At 45.4% G+C, this 18,066-nt stretch overlaps 1 protein-coding gene and 1 long non-coding RNA gene across 2 annotated transcripts in view; both read right to left on the bottom strand.

Moving 5' to 3' along the window:
• Nucleotides 1-84: 84 nt before the first annotated feature.
• LOC113746336 (uncharacterized) overlaps nt 85-18,066 on the bottom strand; it is a 24,222-nt gene continuing 6,240 nt past the window's right edge. The window contains exon 2 of the mRNA XM_027281600.1: nt 85-804. Coding sequence (XP_027137401.1) covers nt 346-804 — 459 coding nt within the window. The 3' untranslated portion in view covers nt 85-345. The remainder of the gene's footprint in view (nt 805-18,066) is intronic.
• LOC113746338 (uncharacterized) lies at nt 14,276-15,415 on the bottom strand. Its single transcript, XR_003462774.1, has 3 exons — nt 14,998-15,415; nt 14,491-14,902; nt 14,276-14,396 (listed from the first exon to the last, which is right to left on the bottom strand). It is a non-coding gene; the product is annotated as an uncharacterized LOC113746338 (long non-coding RNA).

The raw sequence follows: 18,066 nt of genomic DNA on the forward strand, positions 1-18,066 counted from the left end.
TGAGTAATCTCCCTCAGGTCAGTTTTTGTCCATTGCTGTGTTCTGTATGTATGATTAGTGAATTAAGGTGAATAAATGAAGCAAACACAGATAAACTAATCTGTGACAGTGATCTCAGGCTGTTTTTGGCAGAGTGAATGAATCATGTTGATTGATCAGAGAGTCGAGGTTGTTCCTGATATTTATGAAATGATTTTCCAAAGCTACTCTGATATCTTTGACAAAGAGTCTCATAAAAGCCTCATTTACCTCAGGGCCTAGAAGGAGATCCCGTGAAAACTCACCATGCCGTCTTTCACTCTTATCAGTGACTATGTATAAGATTGACGTAGACATATGCAAATTTCAAGGTCTCTGAAGCACTTTTGGCCTAAAACTGCACTGGTGAGCTCTGTATTTCTCCAGTAATTGATTCAGGTCCTGCAGATACAAATCGGTGGTGCTCCTGATCCTGTTAACAGAGTCTGCCTGACGATTCAGTCGAGCCTCATGGACCAACATCTGGAGGTGGAAGGAGGCGCTGTTCACCCAGATTTTGAACCCACGGGTGCTCATCTGTCCATCATGCAGCAGGGAGTTTCTGAGGACGGTGAGATCTTTGCTCAGCTGCTGTTCTAGTCTCTGGATTTCCTCCCATAATCGTTGGTTGTTGTTGATGAACGTTTGATGGCGCCTCAGATAATCGGTCATGGTGTCCCGGACAGCTGAGGCGTTCTCTTCACCAAACACTCGTCGGATCATGCTGAACGAATCACTTCCTGTTTGAGCGCCATTAGTGCAGAGCTCTATGATCATGGAAATCACCAATGCTCCAAGTCTAACAGTGTTTGGGATCAGCGTTTGGGATCGTTTGGGAAATTATAGTTTTTACAAAGTACGTGAAGCTAATTATCTTAAAAGTTCACGTTATGCAGAATGGAATATTGCAGAACTTTCTTATCATTATATTTTGTATTAATTCAAGCTTTAAAATATTTATAGTGAAGTAAAAAAGTGACATAAAATAGAATTACTCAAGTATAGTATTATCAGTTAGTATTAAGTACACATGTACTTAATATCTCTGCTTCAGCAGTATAACTATTCATGTTTTCATTTGCTGCTTTAGTATCTCTCCAGTTTTAGTGCCAGCACAATAAAATATTCAAATACAATAGGATGTACGACATGTAAACACACATACAACCAATAAATACTGAATCATTTCTGAATGAACAAATGAAGACAATGAATGTGTGTGTGTGTGTTTGTGTTTTCAGGTCCTGTCTGGACTCTCCTGGTTCTCCTCCACACTTTGTTTGTTTCCATGTAGTAGAAGAACAGAAACATTTAGCGTACATTGGCGAGCATGAAATAATAAATGACGTTGTACAGAGCTTTGATGTAACGATGTGGTGGATTTACATATACATATATATACGTGTGTGTGTGTGTGTGTCCAGTGTGTGTGTCTGTGTGCAGTGTGTGTGTGTGTGTGTGTGTGTGTGTGTGTGTGTGTGTGTGTGAGACTGCAGTTCCTTAAACATCCACACGAGAATGTTTGTGTGTTGCTTAGCAACCGTTCCACCATTTTGGAATTGTCATCATATGACATCATGATCACATGACTAACTGCAAGCAGACCAGGTGCAGGGGGCACAACAGTATGCACTTCTCAACTCTGTCAGGCCTACTTACAGGCAGAACACCTGAATGTGAATGACGTGACTTTTATTAAACCAAATAAATTATTATTATTAGTATTTACTGTTAAAAGTAGTACACCGATTTTATTACAGCAGGCAATGTATATTTTCTGGAGAAAACCAGTAAAAATTACATTTTTTTCCTAATTAACTATTATAAAATATAATACCTCCCAAGGCATCACCTTTTGTGTCCATGTTTATTTATATCAGGTGTCTTTCATCTCCTTTTTTGAAATCATACAAAATCAAATACAAACTTTTACAAAATCAAATATGGTGATATTAAACATATTTTACTTAATACTAGCCCGTACGCATGTTGATTAGATACATGTGCGTTTCAGGTGTCAAAATTACATTCTATTAACAGACGTCCAGATGAGGTTCAAATGTGGACGTCATATTAACGTCTAAAACAGGTCAATAATGACGTCTAAATCTTGGATCTATTTTGTACGTCAAATTAACGTCTAGATGTAGTCCTTAACAGACGTCCAGATGAGGTTCAAATGTGGACGTCATATTTACGTCTAAAACAGGTCCAATAATGACTTCTAAATCTTGGATCTATTTTGTACGTCAAATTAACGTCTAGATGTAGTCCTTAACAGACGTCCAGATGAGGTACAAACGTGGACGTCATATTTACGTCTAAAACAGGTCCAATAATGACGTCTAAACTTGGATCTATTTTGCATGTTCTGATGACGTCTAAATGTAGTCCTAAACAGACGTCCAGGTGAGGTACAATGTGGACGCATATTAACGTCAAAACAGGTCCAATAATGACGTTTAAATCTTGGATCTATTTTGCATGTTCTGATGACGTCTAAATGTAGTCCTTAACAGACGTCCAGATGAGGTTCAAATGTGGACGTCATATTTACGTCAAACAGGTCCATAATGATTCTAAATCTTGGATCTATTTTGTACGTCAAATTAACGTCTAGATGTAGTCCTTAACAGACGTCCAGATGAGGTACAAACGTGGACGTCATATTTACGTCTAAAACAGGTCCAATAATGACGTCTAAATCTTGGATCTATTTTGCATGTTCTGATGACGTCTAAATGTAGTCCTTAACAGACGTCCAGATGAGGTACAAACGTGGACGTCAAATTTACGTCTAAAACAGGTCCAATAATGACGTCTAAATCTTGGATCTATTTTGTACGTCAAATTAACGTCTAGATGTGGTCTTCAAATGACGTCCAGATGAGGTTCAAATGTGGACGTCATATTAACGTCTAAAACAGGTCCAATAATGACGTCTAAATCTTGGATCTATTTTGTACGTCAAATTAACGTCTAGATGTGGTCTTCAGAGTACGCCAAATTCGAACGTCGCTACGACGTCTAAAAAAGGTCCAAAAGACGTCAAATATCTGACCTATTTTGCACGTCGTACCGACGTTTAGGTGTGGTCTCCGATGGACCGACCCAATACTGACATGATCTGCACGTCTCTCCGACGTCCGATGTTTGGTGGGACACATCAGGCGATGGTGGACTCGGCTGCATGCAGTCTATAGTTCACCAGAATCTGATTCGACCTGGGGCTTTGATAGAGGCAGGATGGGTGGATATTAGGTGCGTGCATGGTGTAGCAAACCCATTGTAAAATGTAATGATTTGGGTTGAACATGTAATTCTATTTTATATATATATTTGCCTGTTTTGAACATAATTTTCGTTCTGTTTTTATATAGTGACATTTTATTTGAAGGGCACCTTTTTCTATTTCCGGTGTTGTGTTGCTACGAGACGAACAAGCCAGCGGTAAAAAACGGTAAACGTTTACGTGGAAAAAAGAAAAAATAAGGAAACCAAGTGTGTTTTTAGCACCCCGGAGGGTATGCTACACATGGGGATATTCACAGATACCCTGTAGTACCAGTGGAAATTCGGTTTAAAGGGAAAAAGCATAGTGTGAAGGCTGCTTCGTGGTACTGATTGGCCAGAGTTTGATACAGTAAGCTAGTGGTGCGATGATACTCTCCGCTTTGCCTTCGACCAAGTGATAAAAATGATGGTCACATGGTGCGCCCTGTCACATGTTAGTAGTGTGGATATGTTAACATATCCACACTTTTCATTACGCAGGGACAGATTATACCCCTCCTGGAGCTGCCACCTTACCGCGGTGGAGGGGTTTGCGTGTTCCAATGATCTAGGAGCTATGTTGTCGGGGGCTTTAGGCCCTGGTAGGGTCACCCAAGGCAAACAGGTCCTAGGTGAGGGTCCAGACAAAGCGCAGCTCAACATCTCCTGATGAAAATGACAACGGATGGAACCAAGTTTCCTTGCCCGGACGCGGGTCACCGGGGCCCCCCCCTGGAGCCAGGCCTGGGGGTGGGTCGTTGGCGAGCGCCTGGTGGTCGGGTCCTTACCCATGGGGCCCGGCCGGCACAGCCCGAAAAGGCGACATGGGCCCCCCTTCCCATAGGCCCACCACCCATGGGAGGGGTCTCAGGGGGGAGAAGGTGCGAAGAGAGATGGGCGGCAGTCGGAGGCGGGGACCCTGGCGGTCCGACCCCCGGTTGCAGAAGCTGGCTCTGGGGACGTGGAATGTCACCTCTCTGGCGGGGAGGAGCCTGAGCTGGTGCACGAGGTTGAGAGGTACCGGCTAGATAAGTCGGGCTCGCCTCGACGCACAGCGTGGGTTCCGGAACCAGTTTCCTAGAGGGGCTGGATGCTCTACCACTCTGGAGTTGCCCCCGGCGAGAGGCGCAGAGCGGGGGTGGGACTGCTTGTTTCCCCCCCCGGCTCGGCGCCTGTACGTTGGGGTTCACCCCGGTGGACGAGAGGGTAGCCTCCCTTCGCCTTCGGGTGGGGGGACGGGTCCTGACTGTCGTCTGTGCTTATGCACCGAATGGCAGTTCAGAGTACCCACCCTTTTTGGAGTCTTTGGAGGGGGTGCGGAGAGCGCTCCCTCTGGGGATCCCTCGCCTCCTGGGGGACTTCAATGCTCACGTGGGCGGCGACAGTGAGACTGGAGGGGCGTGATTGGGAGGAACGGCCCCCCTGACTGAACCCGAGTGGTGTTCTGTTATTGGACTTCTGTGCACGTCATGGATTGTCCATAACAAACACCATGTTCAAGCAAAGGGTGTCCATAGGTGCACTGGCACAGTATGCCCTCGGCCGGTATTCGATGATCGACTTTGTGGTCGTGTCGTCGGACTTGCGGCCACATGTTTTGGACACTCGGGTGAAGAGAGGGCGGAGCTGTCAACTGATCACCACCTGGTGTGATTTGGCTCCGATGTGGGGGAGGATGGCAGTCAGACCTGGCAGGCCCAAACGTTCTGTGCGGGTTTTGTGGGAACGTCTGGCTGAATCTCCTGTCAGAAAGAGTTTCAACTCCCACCTCCGGGAGAGCTTCGCTCATGTCCCGGGGAGGTGGGGGACATTGAGTCCGAGTGGACCTTGTTCCGTTCCTCCATTGTCGAGGCGGCCGACCGGAGCTGTGGCCGTAAGGTGGTCGGTGCCTGTCGTGGCGGTGGCCCCCGAACCCGCTGGTGGACACCGGCGGTGAGGGATGCCGTCAAGCTGAAGAAGGAGGCCTACAGAACCTTTTGGCCTGTGGGAGTCCTGAAGCAGCTGACGGGTATCGGCATGCCAAGCGGAATGCGGCCTCGGCGGTTGCGGAGGCAAAAACTCGGGCGTGGGAGGAGTTCGGTGAGGCCATGGAGAGCGACTTTCGAACGGCTTCGAGGAGGTTCTGGACCACCATCCGGCGGCTCAGGCGGGGGAAGCAGTGCACTATCAACACTGTGTTCAGTGGGGACGGTGTGCTGCTGACCTCGACTGGGGACGTCTTGGGTCGGTGGAGGGAATACTTCGAAGACCTCCTCAATCCACCAGCACGTCTTCCGTTGAGGAGGCAGAGTCTGGGGACCCCGTGGTGGTCTCGCCCATCTCTGGGGCGTGAGGTCGCTGAGGTAGTCAAAAAACTCCTCGGGGCAAGGCCCCGGGGGTGGATGAGGTCCGCCCGGAGTTCCTCAAGGCTCTGGATGTTGTGGGGCTGTCTTGGTTGACACGTCTCTGCAACATCGCGTGGACATCGGGGGCAGTGCCTCTGGACTGGCAGACCGGGGTGGTGGTTCCCCTCTTCAAAAAGGGGGACCGGAGGATGTGCTCCAACTATAGGGGGATCACACTCCTCAGCCTCCCCGGGAAGGTCTTTTCGGGGGTCCTGGAGAGGAGGGTCCGCAAGATTGTCGAACCTGCGGATCCAGGAGGAGCAGTGTGGTTTTCGTCCTGGCCGTGGAACTGTGGACCAGCTCTATACCCTTACGGGCAGTTTCACCCGCGGTTCCTTCTAACAGACGGAAATAGGAAATAATAGTAAATATAAATAATAAAATTGGAAGCCTTTATTATTGTTTGAGACTGTTGGCTATGTGATGTGAATGGAAGTTTATTGTTTATTTGTTTATCATTGTTTATTGACTCATTAAACCGTTACCCTTTCACCCTGTCTGTCATGTGTGCGCGCGTTTGGGTGTGTGGGTGGGGGCGGGCGGGGTTCTGTCGATTTTCGAATCGAATTTCGAATAGTGTTTTTGATCAAAAGTCACATCCCTAGCTCTGAGCAGCTCCATCAGCAGCAGACTGCTACACCCACGGTGTAAGAAGGAGGTTCAGCAGGTCCTTCATCCCTGCTGCTGTGAGACTTTACAACACCTGCACCTGCTCATGTTGTAGTCTCCTGTACATGTCTGTTTCTGTTTTGTTTCTGTAACGCTTATGTTCTCCCCCAGTACTTGTCTAGCAAATCTGCACATTCTTAAACCTGCACATTATACTCTAGTACTTTTTGTAAATATGTACACTTGTGTTTCCCTCCTTGGTTTTCTATTTTTCGCTGCTGTAATAAGTGAATTTCCCCGTTGTGGGATCAATAAAGTATTATCTTATCTTATCTTATACCTGGGGGTTTTCATTGAGGGTGGGAGGGCGCCACCGTGTGGCTCTACCTGTCTGCGCATGTCCGTGCTCCTGGCAGCTGCTGTTTTCCCGCCTTTAGCATTTCCCTCTCCGGCGCCTCTGTAGCCTCCTCACCGCCATCTCTCTCACCTGTCCGTGTCCTGCCGCACTCTGAGCGGTGTCCATGTCCTCCTCAGATACCTCCTCCTCCTCCTCCTCAGATACCTCCTCCTCCTCCTCCTCCCGCTTCATCTTCAAGAGTTTCTGTGGCGACATGTTGCTTAGCAGCAGTTAGCACCTCGTCAAGCTAACGAGCGGCGCGGTAGCTCCGTTGGCGAAGTCCGGTCACTTCTGACCCGGAACAACGAAGCTACGAAGCGGCTGCTTTTCCTGGACTTTATTGTCAAGCTGGAACACAGGATACCGTGGGCCGGAGCCGAAACAATAAAACAGGTACCCAGCATATAACATGGACACCTGAGCTCTCTGCCGGCTCTTCTACACACGCTCACTTGAACACGCCCCCCACGGGTCCTTCGCGCCTCTCATCGCCATGGCAACTGCCATGATTGACAGGCTTCACAGCCTCTAACATCGCCATGGCAACTGCCATGATTGACAGGCTTCACAGCCTCTAACAACGCCCCCCCCCCTGACGTCACCCCATACACTGCAGCCTGACTTACTACAACACAACTCAACAGCCACAGTGTACACACAGTCCGTGACAGCTATAAACTAACACAGCGATGATAAAAAGTGAATATAATGTGAAATTATAGTTTTTACAAAGTACGCGGAGCTAATTATCTTAAAAGTTCACGTTATGCAGAATGGAATATTGCAGAACTTGGTTTGTGTTCCTGTAAAAACAGACAGATAGGGACTTTTAGTTGGACACTTTCCATGGGAATTATTGGGAATTTATGGGAATAAATCAGGGATTTAAAAAAATGCAGGTTGGCCCTTTAACAGTGAACTTAAATATAGCTGGTGAAAATATATTTTAGCATAATCTTGACTAAAAAAAACAGATTTCATGCAGGTACACTTGAATATCTGCTATTCCTCAATCACAGGCACACAGCACACTGCTTACTGCAGGGCTACTGAGGCCACCACCCCTTTCCACCCCTCTGCAACCCTAATAAAAGGGTTTAAGGTTCAAGGGGGGTTTTATTGTCATTTCAACCATATACACAGTACACAGTGAAACAAGAGACAGTGTTTTTCCAAGGACTATGGTGCTACATATAACATAAAGCATCCAGTGCTACAATAAAGTGCACACACATTACCAAAAACAAACAAACTATATATACTATATACATATATAAACAGTATGGCTATACATGAGCTCCAGTTGTTTGGATGCAGGTTAGCAGTTGTCGATAGCTAGTTATGTCAGTTATGTCAGTTAACACACTGACATAACTGACATAACTGACATAACACACAATAGCACCAAAAATTGAAAAATAGACCTGGCATAGCTGCTGCATCCTCCTGCACTGCCAGCTGTTGTGTGGAAATGCATAAATAAATGTTGTAATCCATAAATTATCATATTGTCAATATTCATTGATTTCATTTGTATTTCAAACTGATGGAGTCAGAAAATGGAAAATAACAAAATTTTTACATTTTTACAGTAATTTTCTGTTTTTTCAAATTAAGAAATGACTCTGTAACATATCCATAAATTACCAAACCAAACTGTCATTTTTAAATACAATGCCAAACATAACAAACTACAGTTATTGTGCAAAAACATTAATATATTATTTGTGATGGACTTTTTCCCGCTTTCTTAAATTACATATGTATGTAACATGACGATAATTATCTGTAATTAAATGTGACTCATAGTATAAATTCTTATCAAAATTCAAGGAAAATCTGTAAAACTGTAAATTTCAGTAAGTTTATAGTTTTTGACATTGATGTGAATTATGATAATTTTGCTTTAATTTGACACTTTTTGACCATTTTTTCAGCTTCAGGTAAACTTCAGGAGGTATTTCTGCACAGAACGTCCCACACAGTAGGGCGTTAGAGAGGATCTCTTAATGGCCAGAATGAACAGCAGGAATCTTTACAGCCTTTTCAATAGAAATTTACAAACCTATCCTTTAACCACTTTATTGTTGTCGATAGAAATGATGGGGCGTCCCCGTGGTCTAAGCTGTGAACGACGTGCCCTGATTGCTTTGAGTTGCATGCAGTGGTGTGGTGGTGTCTGGAGACGTGGGTACACTCTTAAATGAGCCCAGAATTTTTTCTTCGAAGCGAAAAAACTCGTCATGTTATAAACGGCAATATGTACGACTACTCTTGCATATTTAGGTAGCAGTATTTGCACATTTCACTTCTTGACTGTTACATAATCTAAGTAAAGCATTCCTTATTCCTTACTTCATCCACTCATTAAAATACACAAATACGTCATTCCTTCACCATCCTAGATAAACAGAAACAGCTTGCAGAGCACTGATAAAGCTCATCAAGGAGGATTTAGAAGATGGTATACCCAACTTATCCCTACATACAATCTGCACCACACCACTGGTGTGCCATCACCTGTGTGTCCTCATAACTCTGTATAACTCTTATTTCCTGTCTGTCTATGCTGTCAAAAAAGGTACAAGCCATGAAAAGAATCTTTAAAAAGATAAAGTCCACTGTGAGTGCATTGGAAAACAAAGCTAACAAATGTTTTTCTGAACTTGGATTTGGTTTCTATTTTTGGTTGTTCACCACACGGCAAATAACTTATCGCAGCCGCACCCGTTTGTGCTGCTGCGAAACAAAAATCCATTCTGTCTGGTTTTGCAGCATGTTTACGAAGCTATTTTTCACCTCAGTGATTATCTACATATCTCTGCACTATGCTTAGACTGTTTCTGAACTTCTGTGAGCACAATCTGAGCTTTACCAGTTTCTGTTAGTCACAATAACTAGCCTAGCTGTAGCAATGGCTCCTCTCTGCTCTCCTGTCCTGTGTGCCACATGTTCAGTTACTCCTCGTCCTCCTTTAGTGATAACTGTACTTGTATTAAATGTAGTTTATTTGTAGCTTTGGAGGCGAGGCTCAAACTGAAGCCCACGGTGCACCAACCAACCAACCAACAAACCAACCAACCAACCAACCAGATGTTCAGCGACACACCTGCTGAGAGGCCGACTCTGGTCATTGGCAGCTCCATAGTCCGAAACGTGAAGTTAGCGACACCGGGGGCCAGAGCGGGCGACATCAAATCTTTTCTGAAACTGCTGGCTAAAGATAAATGTAAATACAGTAAGATTGTTATTCACGTCGGTGGTAATGACACCCGGTTACGCCAATCGGAGGTCACTAAAAGTGATGACATGTATAGCCGCATGTCGGCATTTCACTGCTGGCTGTCGAGGTCCATACCAAGTCAGTATCGGTATCGGATCGATACTAGCCTGGTGAGATCGATTCTTTACTTTAAAGTTCCGCTCTTGTTTGTAATGCTGTGGTTTGGAAAACAGCCAGGAAACAGCCAGGTCGCCGGACCCGCTCCTCCTGCAGAGAAGGCACACTTTGCTCACCCTCCACCCTACCGTGTTTAGATGTTGCGCCGTCACTTGACGTGACTTAGACGCACAAAGCAAACAGACAAACAAGTAGCCGGCTCAGGTTCATCAGCACACGCAGTGCACAATGTCAGAGAGGAAGAGGAGCCGTGTGGCTGTATTTTCAAGCTGAATGCGAGACAACAGCTAAATGTGGGATTTGTAAAAAGCTCATCAGGTATAGTGGAAATAACCAATTTATATAAACATATAAAAAAAACATCCAAAAGAAAACATGGAGCTACAAAAACGGGGAGAGTAGTTTCTCAACAGTACTTTTCTGAAAAGATTTTTCAGAAAAAAAACTTTGATACCAAAGCATTTTCTATTTAATTCTAAACTTTGTCCTAATTCTGTCCTGAGTTTTAACTATTTAATAATAAAAAAGGAAACATCACAAAAAACACTTAAGAATATGAAAATTAATTGAGATTTAACAATTCAATGACATCCACCTTGTTTATTTTTTAAATATCGGTATCAGCGATACTGGCTCGTATTTACCAATACCAAAATATGTAGTATCGCACACTACGACCATATACACAGTACACAGTGAAACAAGACGGTGTTTTTCCAAGGACTATGGTGCTACATATAACATAAAGCATCCAGTGCTACAATGAAGTGCACACACATTACCAAAAACAAACTAACTATATATACACATATATATACAGTATGGCTATACATGAGCTATCAGCCGTTAATTAGCAGTTAGGCTGCGTGCTCCATTAAGGAGCTGAACACGATAAAAAAAAACTAAAAAAAAACATTTACACACTGAAAGAAACATTATGGTAACAGATAACAATGTTTGTGTTTTTAACACGTCTTCTAACACATTTGTCATGATCCACTCCTGGTTTTTTCATTCCTCCTGCCAGTACCTGCAGGAAAACCTGAACTAACCAACGCAGTGTATTTTATTTGTCTTAAACACGTCTGCATCATTTTTTTTACAAGAGAAAATCATCATTTGGTAACAAGCACGACAAACAAAGTCACAATCACATTACACACAGAGAGTCGAATATACATGTAGATCAGAGTTAAATCAGATGTTTACAAAGTTTACATGAGTAATCTCCCTCAGGTCAGTTTTTGTCCATTGCTGTGTTCTGTATGTATGATTAGTGAGATTTAAGGTGAATAAACGAAGCAAACACAGATAAACTAATCTGTGACAGTGATCTCAGGCTGTTTTTGGCAGAGTGAATGAACCATGTTGATTGATCAGAGAGTCGACGTTGTTCCTGATATTTATGAAATGATTTTCCAAAGCTGCTCTGATATCTTTGACAACGAGTCTCATAAAAGCCTCATTCAGCTGAGAACTGTGCCGAAGGTAATCCTCCTGACTATGACCACAGAATTTTTCACACTCATTAATGACTACGTAAAAGAATGTTACAGGGGGCACAGGACCAAATCCAAGCGGAACAACTTTTGCCCTAAAAATGTCCTCGAGAGTTCTGTATTTCTCCAGTAATTGATTCAGGTCCTGCAGATACAAATCGGTGGTGCTCCTGATCCTGTTAACAGAGTCTGCCTGACGATTCAGTCGAGCCTCATGGATCAACATCTGGAGGTGGAAGGAGGCGCCGTTGACCCAGATTTTGAACCCACGGGTGCTCATCTGTCCGTCATGCAGCAGGGAGTTTCTGAGGACGGTGAGATCTTTGCTCAGCTGCTGTTCTAGTCTCTGGATTTCCTCCCGTAATCGTTGGTTGTTGTTGATGAACGTTTGATGGCGCCTCAGATACTCGGTCATGGTGTCCCGGACAGCTGAGGCTTTCTCTTCACCAAACACTCGTCGGATCATGCTGAACGAATCACTTCCTGTTTGAGCGGCATCAGTGCAGAGCTCTATGATCATGGAAATCACCAATGCTCCAAGTCCAACAGCGTTTGGGATTGGAGTCATTGATCCGATCTTCTCAATGAATTGCGGCACGTAGCTGAGCAGCTTGTTGGATTGGGCCTGCAGCACAGCGTTAGAGTCGAGGCCAGAATATCTCAGCAGAGACTCGTCTATACTCACATCTGGTAAGATGGATGGGTGCCTCGAAGCAGTCTGATAATATCTAGAAGCAGACCTGTCGTAGTCTGCTTGAGAGAGTTCATTGCCCATGTTTCACCACCTGATCTGTGAGACTCAAAGAGCAAATGAAGCGACAGACTGAGCAGCAGCAGACACATAAAGGCGTGGACAGACTCAAAGAGGAAATGAAGCGACAGACTGAGCAGCAGCAGACACATAAAGGCGTGGACAGACTCAAAGAGGAAATGAAGCGACAGACTGAGCAGCAGCAGACACATAAAGGCGTGGACAGACTCAAAGAGGAAATGAAGCGACAGACTGAGCAGCAGCAGACACATAAAGGCGTGGACAGACTCAAAGAGGAAATGAAGCGACAGACTGAGCAGCAGCAGACACATAAAGGCGTGGACAGGTGTTAGGATCGCCCTGTTTCGCCCTTATATATATGTATAAGAGGTGTGGAGTTTTGTCCCATGTAAATACAGGTGTGGGATCGCCAGGCTTTGATTGGTCCCCAGCTGAGGGGGTGTGGTCTTGTCATCTTGAGCTTCATAGAGTGTGAACTACTTTATCTGAAGCTAACTGACTGCAGGAAATGATGTGATACCAATAAAAGGTCTCATTTCATATTTATTGTCTCCGTATTATTATGTATGTAGAGTGATGTAGCGTTGTTATAATTCACAGTATAAACACCATTCAAGTTTAAGGGCTGGAAGAACATATTGTTCTGTCCATGTAAGGAAAATACAAATAAAAATATACAGAAACTTTGAACAGTAACTTGTGCTAAACTGTACATTGCACATTCTTGGTCATTGAGTAGTGTTGACACGTGCACATGTCACAAGTAAAGATTAGAAACACACGAACACAACTCCAAACTGATGGAGGGATGGAGGGCTCTATGAAGACGAGGAGGCTAGGAAGGAAGAAGAAGGAAGAAGCTGACACCTACTGGAGAGTCAACAGCAGAGCTAAGACAACAGCAAGCTCGGGATTTTTACTCACATGTGAAGTGAAAGAAAAAGGAAAAGAGAGAAAAATCCTTCTCTCTTATAAAATGTATTCACATGAAATTAAATCATTTCCACTTGACTTTCTTTCACTCAGAGATTTAATAAATTAGCACTGTTGGCCAGAGTGTGGCCTCAGCTGTACAACCACCCTCAGGTCACAGGACAGCCTGCAGAAACATGGCACATTAGAGCTTGAACACATCAAATCAACTTCATTTCTTTATTTATTTCTAATATTTAAGATCATCTTCTCTTACTTGTACGTCAGTACAGCAGAGAATTGGCAGCTGTAGGTGGGTGACAGCTGCCATATGATATCTTGTGACCACCCTCTTCTTCTTACATTGACGGCACTCGAGGTACTCAGTGACCATGAGATACCAGTCAATGTCCAGGACCCTGTGAATGATCCTGCACAGCCCAGCCTTGCAGGTCTTCTCCTTGCTTGAGGCTTTAGGGTCGTCAGCACAGGTTAACTTCTCGAACAGAGCAATTCAACTTTGCACTCTGTTGTCAGGAGTCTGAATGTGTTTAACATTTTGTGTCGCGTCTGTCTTAAAACTCATGCTCGAATTTCTCAAACAGAGCGATTTGGCTAGGTGGCTGACAGCTGCAGTGGAGCCTCCACTCCTACCTGGAGATCCTCCGGGTCACCTCGGCATCAGTCAGGCTGACCATCCCGTGCTCCTGCTCCAGCTCAGACTGCTTAGCCTCCTGGATGAGGAGCGCTGTCTCCTTGGCTCCACGCGTCCGGCGACAGCAGTGGAGCCTTCACTCTTCCTTGGAGATGCTCCGGATCACCTCAGTCGGTCAGGCTGACCATCCCGTGCTTCCCCTCCAGCTCGGACCACCAGCATCTCCGGGATCAACCGCAAAGAGTACCGGCGAGCTTCTTCGTCACCTGGACGGAGGACAAAGTTTCCAAACGTTAACCCACGTGAGCTGACGCGCGCAGAGCGGCTAAGAGAGAAAAACTTTACTCGCCTTCTTGGTGGAGTCCATCTTCAAGATAGACCTGAAGGTGGACGTGATCCTGGCATTATACTCGTCCAGCCGCGTCAGGACGTCATACCCGTACACCATCAGCAACCACCCTCAGGTCACAAGACAGCCTGCAGAAACACAGCACGACGTTAGAGTTTGAACATGTCAAGTCCACTTCATTCATTTATGAAATTAGTTAGATTAAATATCATCTTCTCTTACTTGTACGTCAGTACAGCAGGGAATTGGCCCTGTGACCACCTGCCGACCTTCTTCTTACATCAACGGCACTCCAGGTACTCAGTGACAATGAGATACCAGCCGTCAACGTCTAGGACCCTCCGGATGGTCCTGCACAGCCCAGCCTTTGTCAAGGACCCTGTGCACAAACATGCATGTCAGCTGCCGACGCCAGATCCTGTGCAGCATCCACAGGAACAGCCAATGTGCAAAGACAGGGTCGGGGGGACGCGGGAGGCTGATTGTAGATCGGCCGAGCTTGTGGGTGGTACCACCAGAGATTGAGCTCGCTGGTGAGTCGAGGCCTCTCACAGCTGTTCCTGGTAAACAGCACCCGGCCGATCCAGTCCTGCTGCCCTGCAGTGAGAGCTGTGTGCCAGGACTCGGGCGGCAGCTGAGCAGAGAAAAACAACAACAACAGAGCGCTTTAATATCAGAGGACAGAGCAGAGCAGCAGTGACATCCGAGACCTGATCCGAGCAACGTTACCCCAACACTGCTAGCAGGTGGTGAAGGAGGGAGGAAGGCCCTGGCAACTCCTCCGGGATGGCAGCTGCAGGCTGCGGTGGTGGCTGTCACGGTGGTAGTGGCAGCGGCAGCGTCTCTGCACGACCCTGATGAGGAGTGCTGCAGGGTCATCTTGCCCTTGTGTGGCCTTCAGCAACTCCTCGTCAGTGGGCTCGTCCTTGGTGGTGCTGGTGGAGGCGGCGGCAGTGAGGAGAAGGAGAGGGGCCTGTACATCTGAGGCTTGAAGACAGAAAGAGAGGTTTGTGTTCATTTTGAATGCCGGCGCACAGATGAGCTGCAGAGACAGACAGACACATGAGGTGGCAAACTAAAGGAAACTACAGTGAAGCAGGCGGCGACTCTACAGATGCACTAGTTGGGCCGGCATGTCGGTTAGTGATTGGATACAGACAGCATTGAACTGAACAGGACGTCGTGTTCTCTGTCTCTGATTACAGAAACGTTCTGTTCACAATTACATGAATGTTACATTAATGTTTAACACTTACACTCCTCGATGTCAACTACCGCTTTGACTGGAGGAAGCTGTAATCACACAGTGACAGAGAGGGAACACAGAAAGTACACAGTCAGCCACAAAGTAACTGTGGATGAACTGTTTTCATTTAGGCTGGACTGACCTGGAAATGCAGGCTTAGGGGCCCCCATCTTCTTTATCTTTGCCTGCATTTCCACCGCAGACAGGGAACGCCGTCCAGTAAAACAACAATAAAACATGTATTGCAGTGCACTCTTGGCCTTCATCACGGCCGGGACAGAGGCTGTGCTGCTGCTGCATCCACCACCAGCAGCAGCTCTCTGCCTGTCTCTGGACTTGATGTAGCGGACGGCGTTCTCCATCTGCCTTCCTCCAGAGGTAGTTAACAAATCTGTGTAGAACGACAACTTGTCGTATGGCTCTTATTGTCAATACGGCAACTCAGTCACCCTCGACATTTTAGTACAACATACCGGATCTTTGGGGAGTCCTCGGACTCGTACAGGCTCTGCAGGGTCTCAAATTTGAAGTCCCCAAAGCCAACAAGGGCCTGTCCCTCCCGACCGCACCGGAGGGACTTCACCCGCGATTCCTCAAATGCATGGTGGAACCTGACTGCCTCCGCAAAGTCAGGGTACGCTGAGGAGTAACGGGTTTCAGCACTGAAATTGGATTGAAGCGGATGAATCAGACTCAAGTACTCCACCTTGTTGGCCATCAGTGGGGACTGAGACCCCGTCCTCTCTCGCTCCTTCTGGTGGGAGGCGACCAGATTCACGCTGTAGCCCACGTCGTTCTCCAGGAGCCAGTGGAAGGTCTTCCCCAGGTAGCGCCCGACCTGGACCTTCCACGGGCTCAGGACGAAGGTGGCGTTGCTGTCGCCACGCCATTTCAACTTACTGCTGGTGTTTGAATCTATAAAGTAACATAGGATACAGTCATAATTACAGAACAGTGAATCATGAACATCACTTCAGACTTCAAACATACATACATCGTACAAATGAATCAGCCCTGACATCATTCATTCCTGTTTAATCATAATTTCATGCTTCTCATCATTTTCATACAACCTCTATATTCAGAAAAAGTTTGAAAGATTAAAAGAAGCAAAGTAACGTTAAATAAATCTGACACATCGATCATCTATCGGTCCTGATATCAGCCTCCAATAGCTCAATAAAACGCTATAAACTAACACAGCGATGATAAAAAGTGAATATAATGTGAAATTATAGTTTTTACAAAGTACGTGAAGCTAATTATCTTAATTAATCTCCGACTATAACATCGATGTTACAATCTTCTTCGTATAAACAGACCGTGAACTCTGTGTGACTGACATAAATATGAGTTTTTAACGTGTTTTTTAAAGCAACAGTTAATCATATTTAATTAATATTTGACTCGGTAAGTCAGAGGAGGCGGGATGAGCGGGAAATTGGAACAATCCGGCTCTCCTATTGGCTGAAAAAATATCCCAAAAGTTGGATTCTCGAAATTGGAACAATAGAGCCTTCTCATTGGCTGAGAAGTTGGAACACCTTGGAACAAATACTGTCCGGCGCTTCAGGGGTTAATAAATGATGAGTGGTGAAGGTAGAACATTAAGACAACCATTTATCAATAAATAGAAATACTGCTGGCCGCAGACGCCAAATATAAATTATACTTTTTACAAAGTACGTGAAGCTAATTATCTTAATTAATCTTGATGTTACAATCGTCTTCGTGTAAACACACCGTGAACTCTGCGACTGACATAAATGTGAGTTTTTAACGTGTTTTTAAAGCAACATTTAATCATATTTAATGAATATTTGAGTCACCACACTGCTCGGTATGTGCAGCTGAAGGTCAGTGGTTCGATCCCCGGTCCAGACAAAGTTTGAGACGCGCTTCAGGGGTTAATAAATGATGAGAGTGGTGAAGGTAGAACATTAAGACAACCGTTTATCAATAAATAGAAATACTATCGGCCCGTAGAGTGTCAGCAGCCTTCTTCAGGGCCACCCTGTCCCTCCACCCATGCAGGGTGGTGCAGCGGGTCGGCTTAGAGGTGGAGGCAGTGAAAAGTTGCAGTTACTCCTGCAGAGAAAAGATGAAACACAAGAAAAGTTTGAGCTTCAGACACACATGTGCACGTGTTGGAAAAGACAACAATCAGAACGTTCCCACAACGAATACAAACCAGAACCTCCTCGGTGTTGTAGTTCCCCTGGTTTTGGACAGTTGGACTCGGCTCAGTCAATCCTCCGGTCTCGTGCGCCCCCTCCTGCTGACATCACGTTGGTGCTACATGTTGGACTTTTACTTTGAAGGATCTCAAAAGGAACTCTCGCTTGTCTTAATGCTACCGCTTTTACTTTGAAAGGTCACGTGATGAGCGCTCGTCCAATCAGCTGAGCGCAGATCGTGTTTTCAAAATGTATTTCAAAATAAGAGCGTGACGTTGGACTTTAACTCAAACGGAATCTGACAGAAACGTTTTCATGGCGTTTTTATTTACGAGATGCAATTTCAACGAAGATGTTTTTATTTATATAATATCA

This window comes from Larimichthys crocea, chromosome VIII (assembly GCF_000972845.2).
Source record: "Larimichthys crocea isolate SSNF chromosome VIII, L_crocea_2.0, whole genome shotgun sequence".
Classification (NCBI taxonomy): domain Eukaryota; kingdom Metazoa; phylum Chordata; class Actinopteri; family Sciaenidae; genus Larimichthys; species Larimichthys crocea.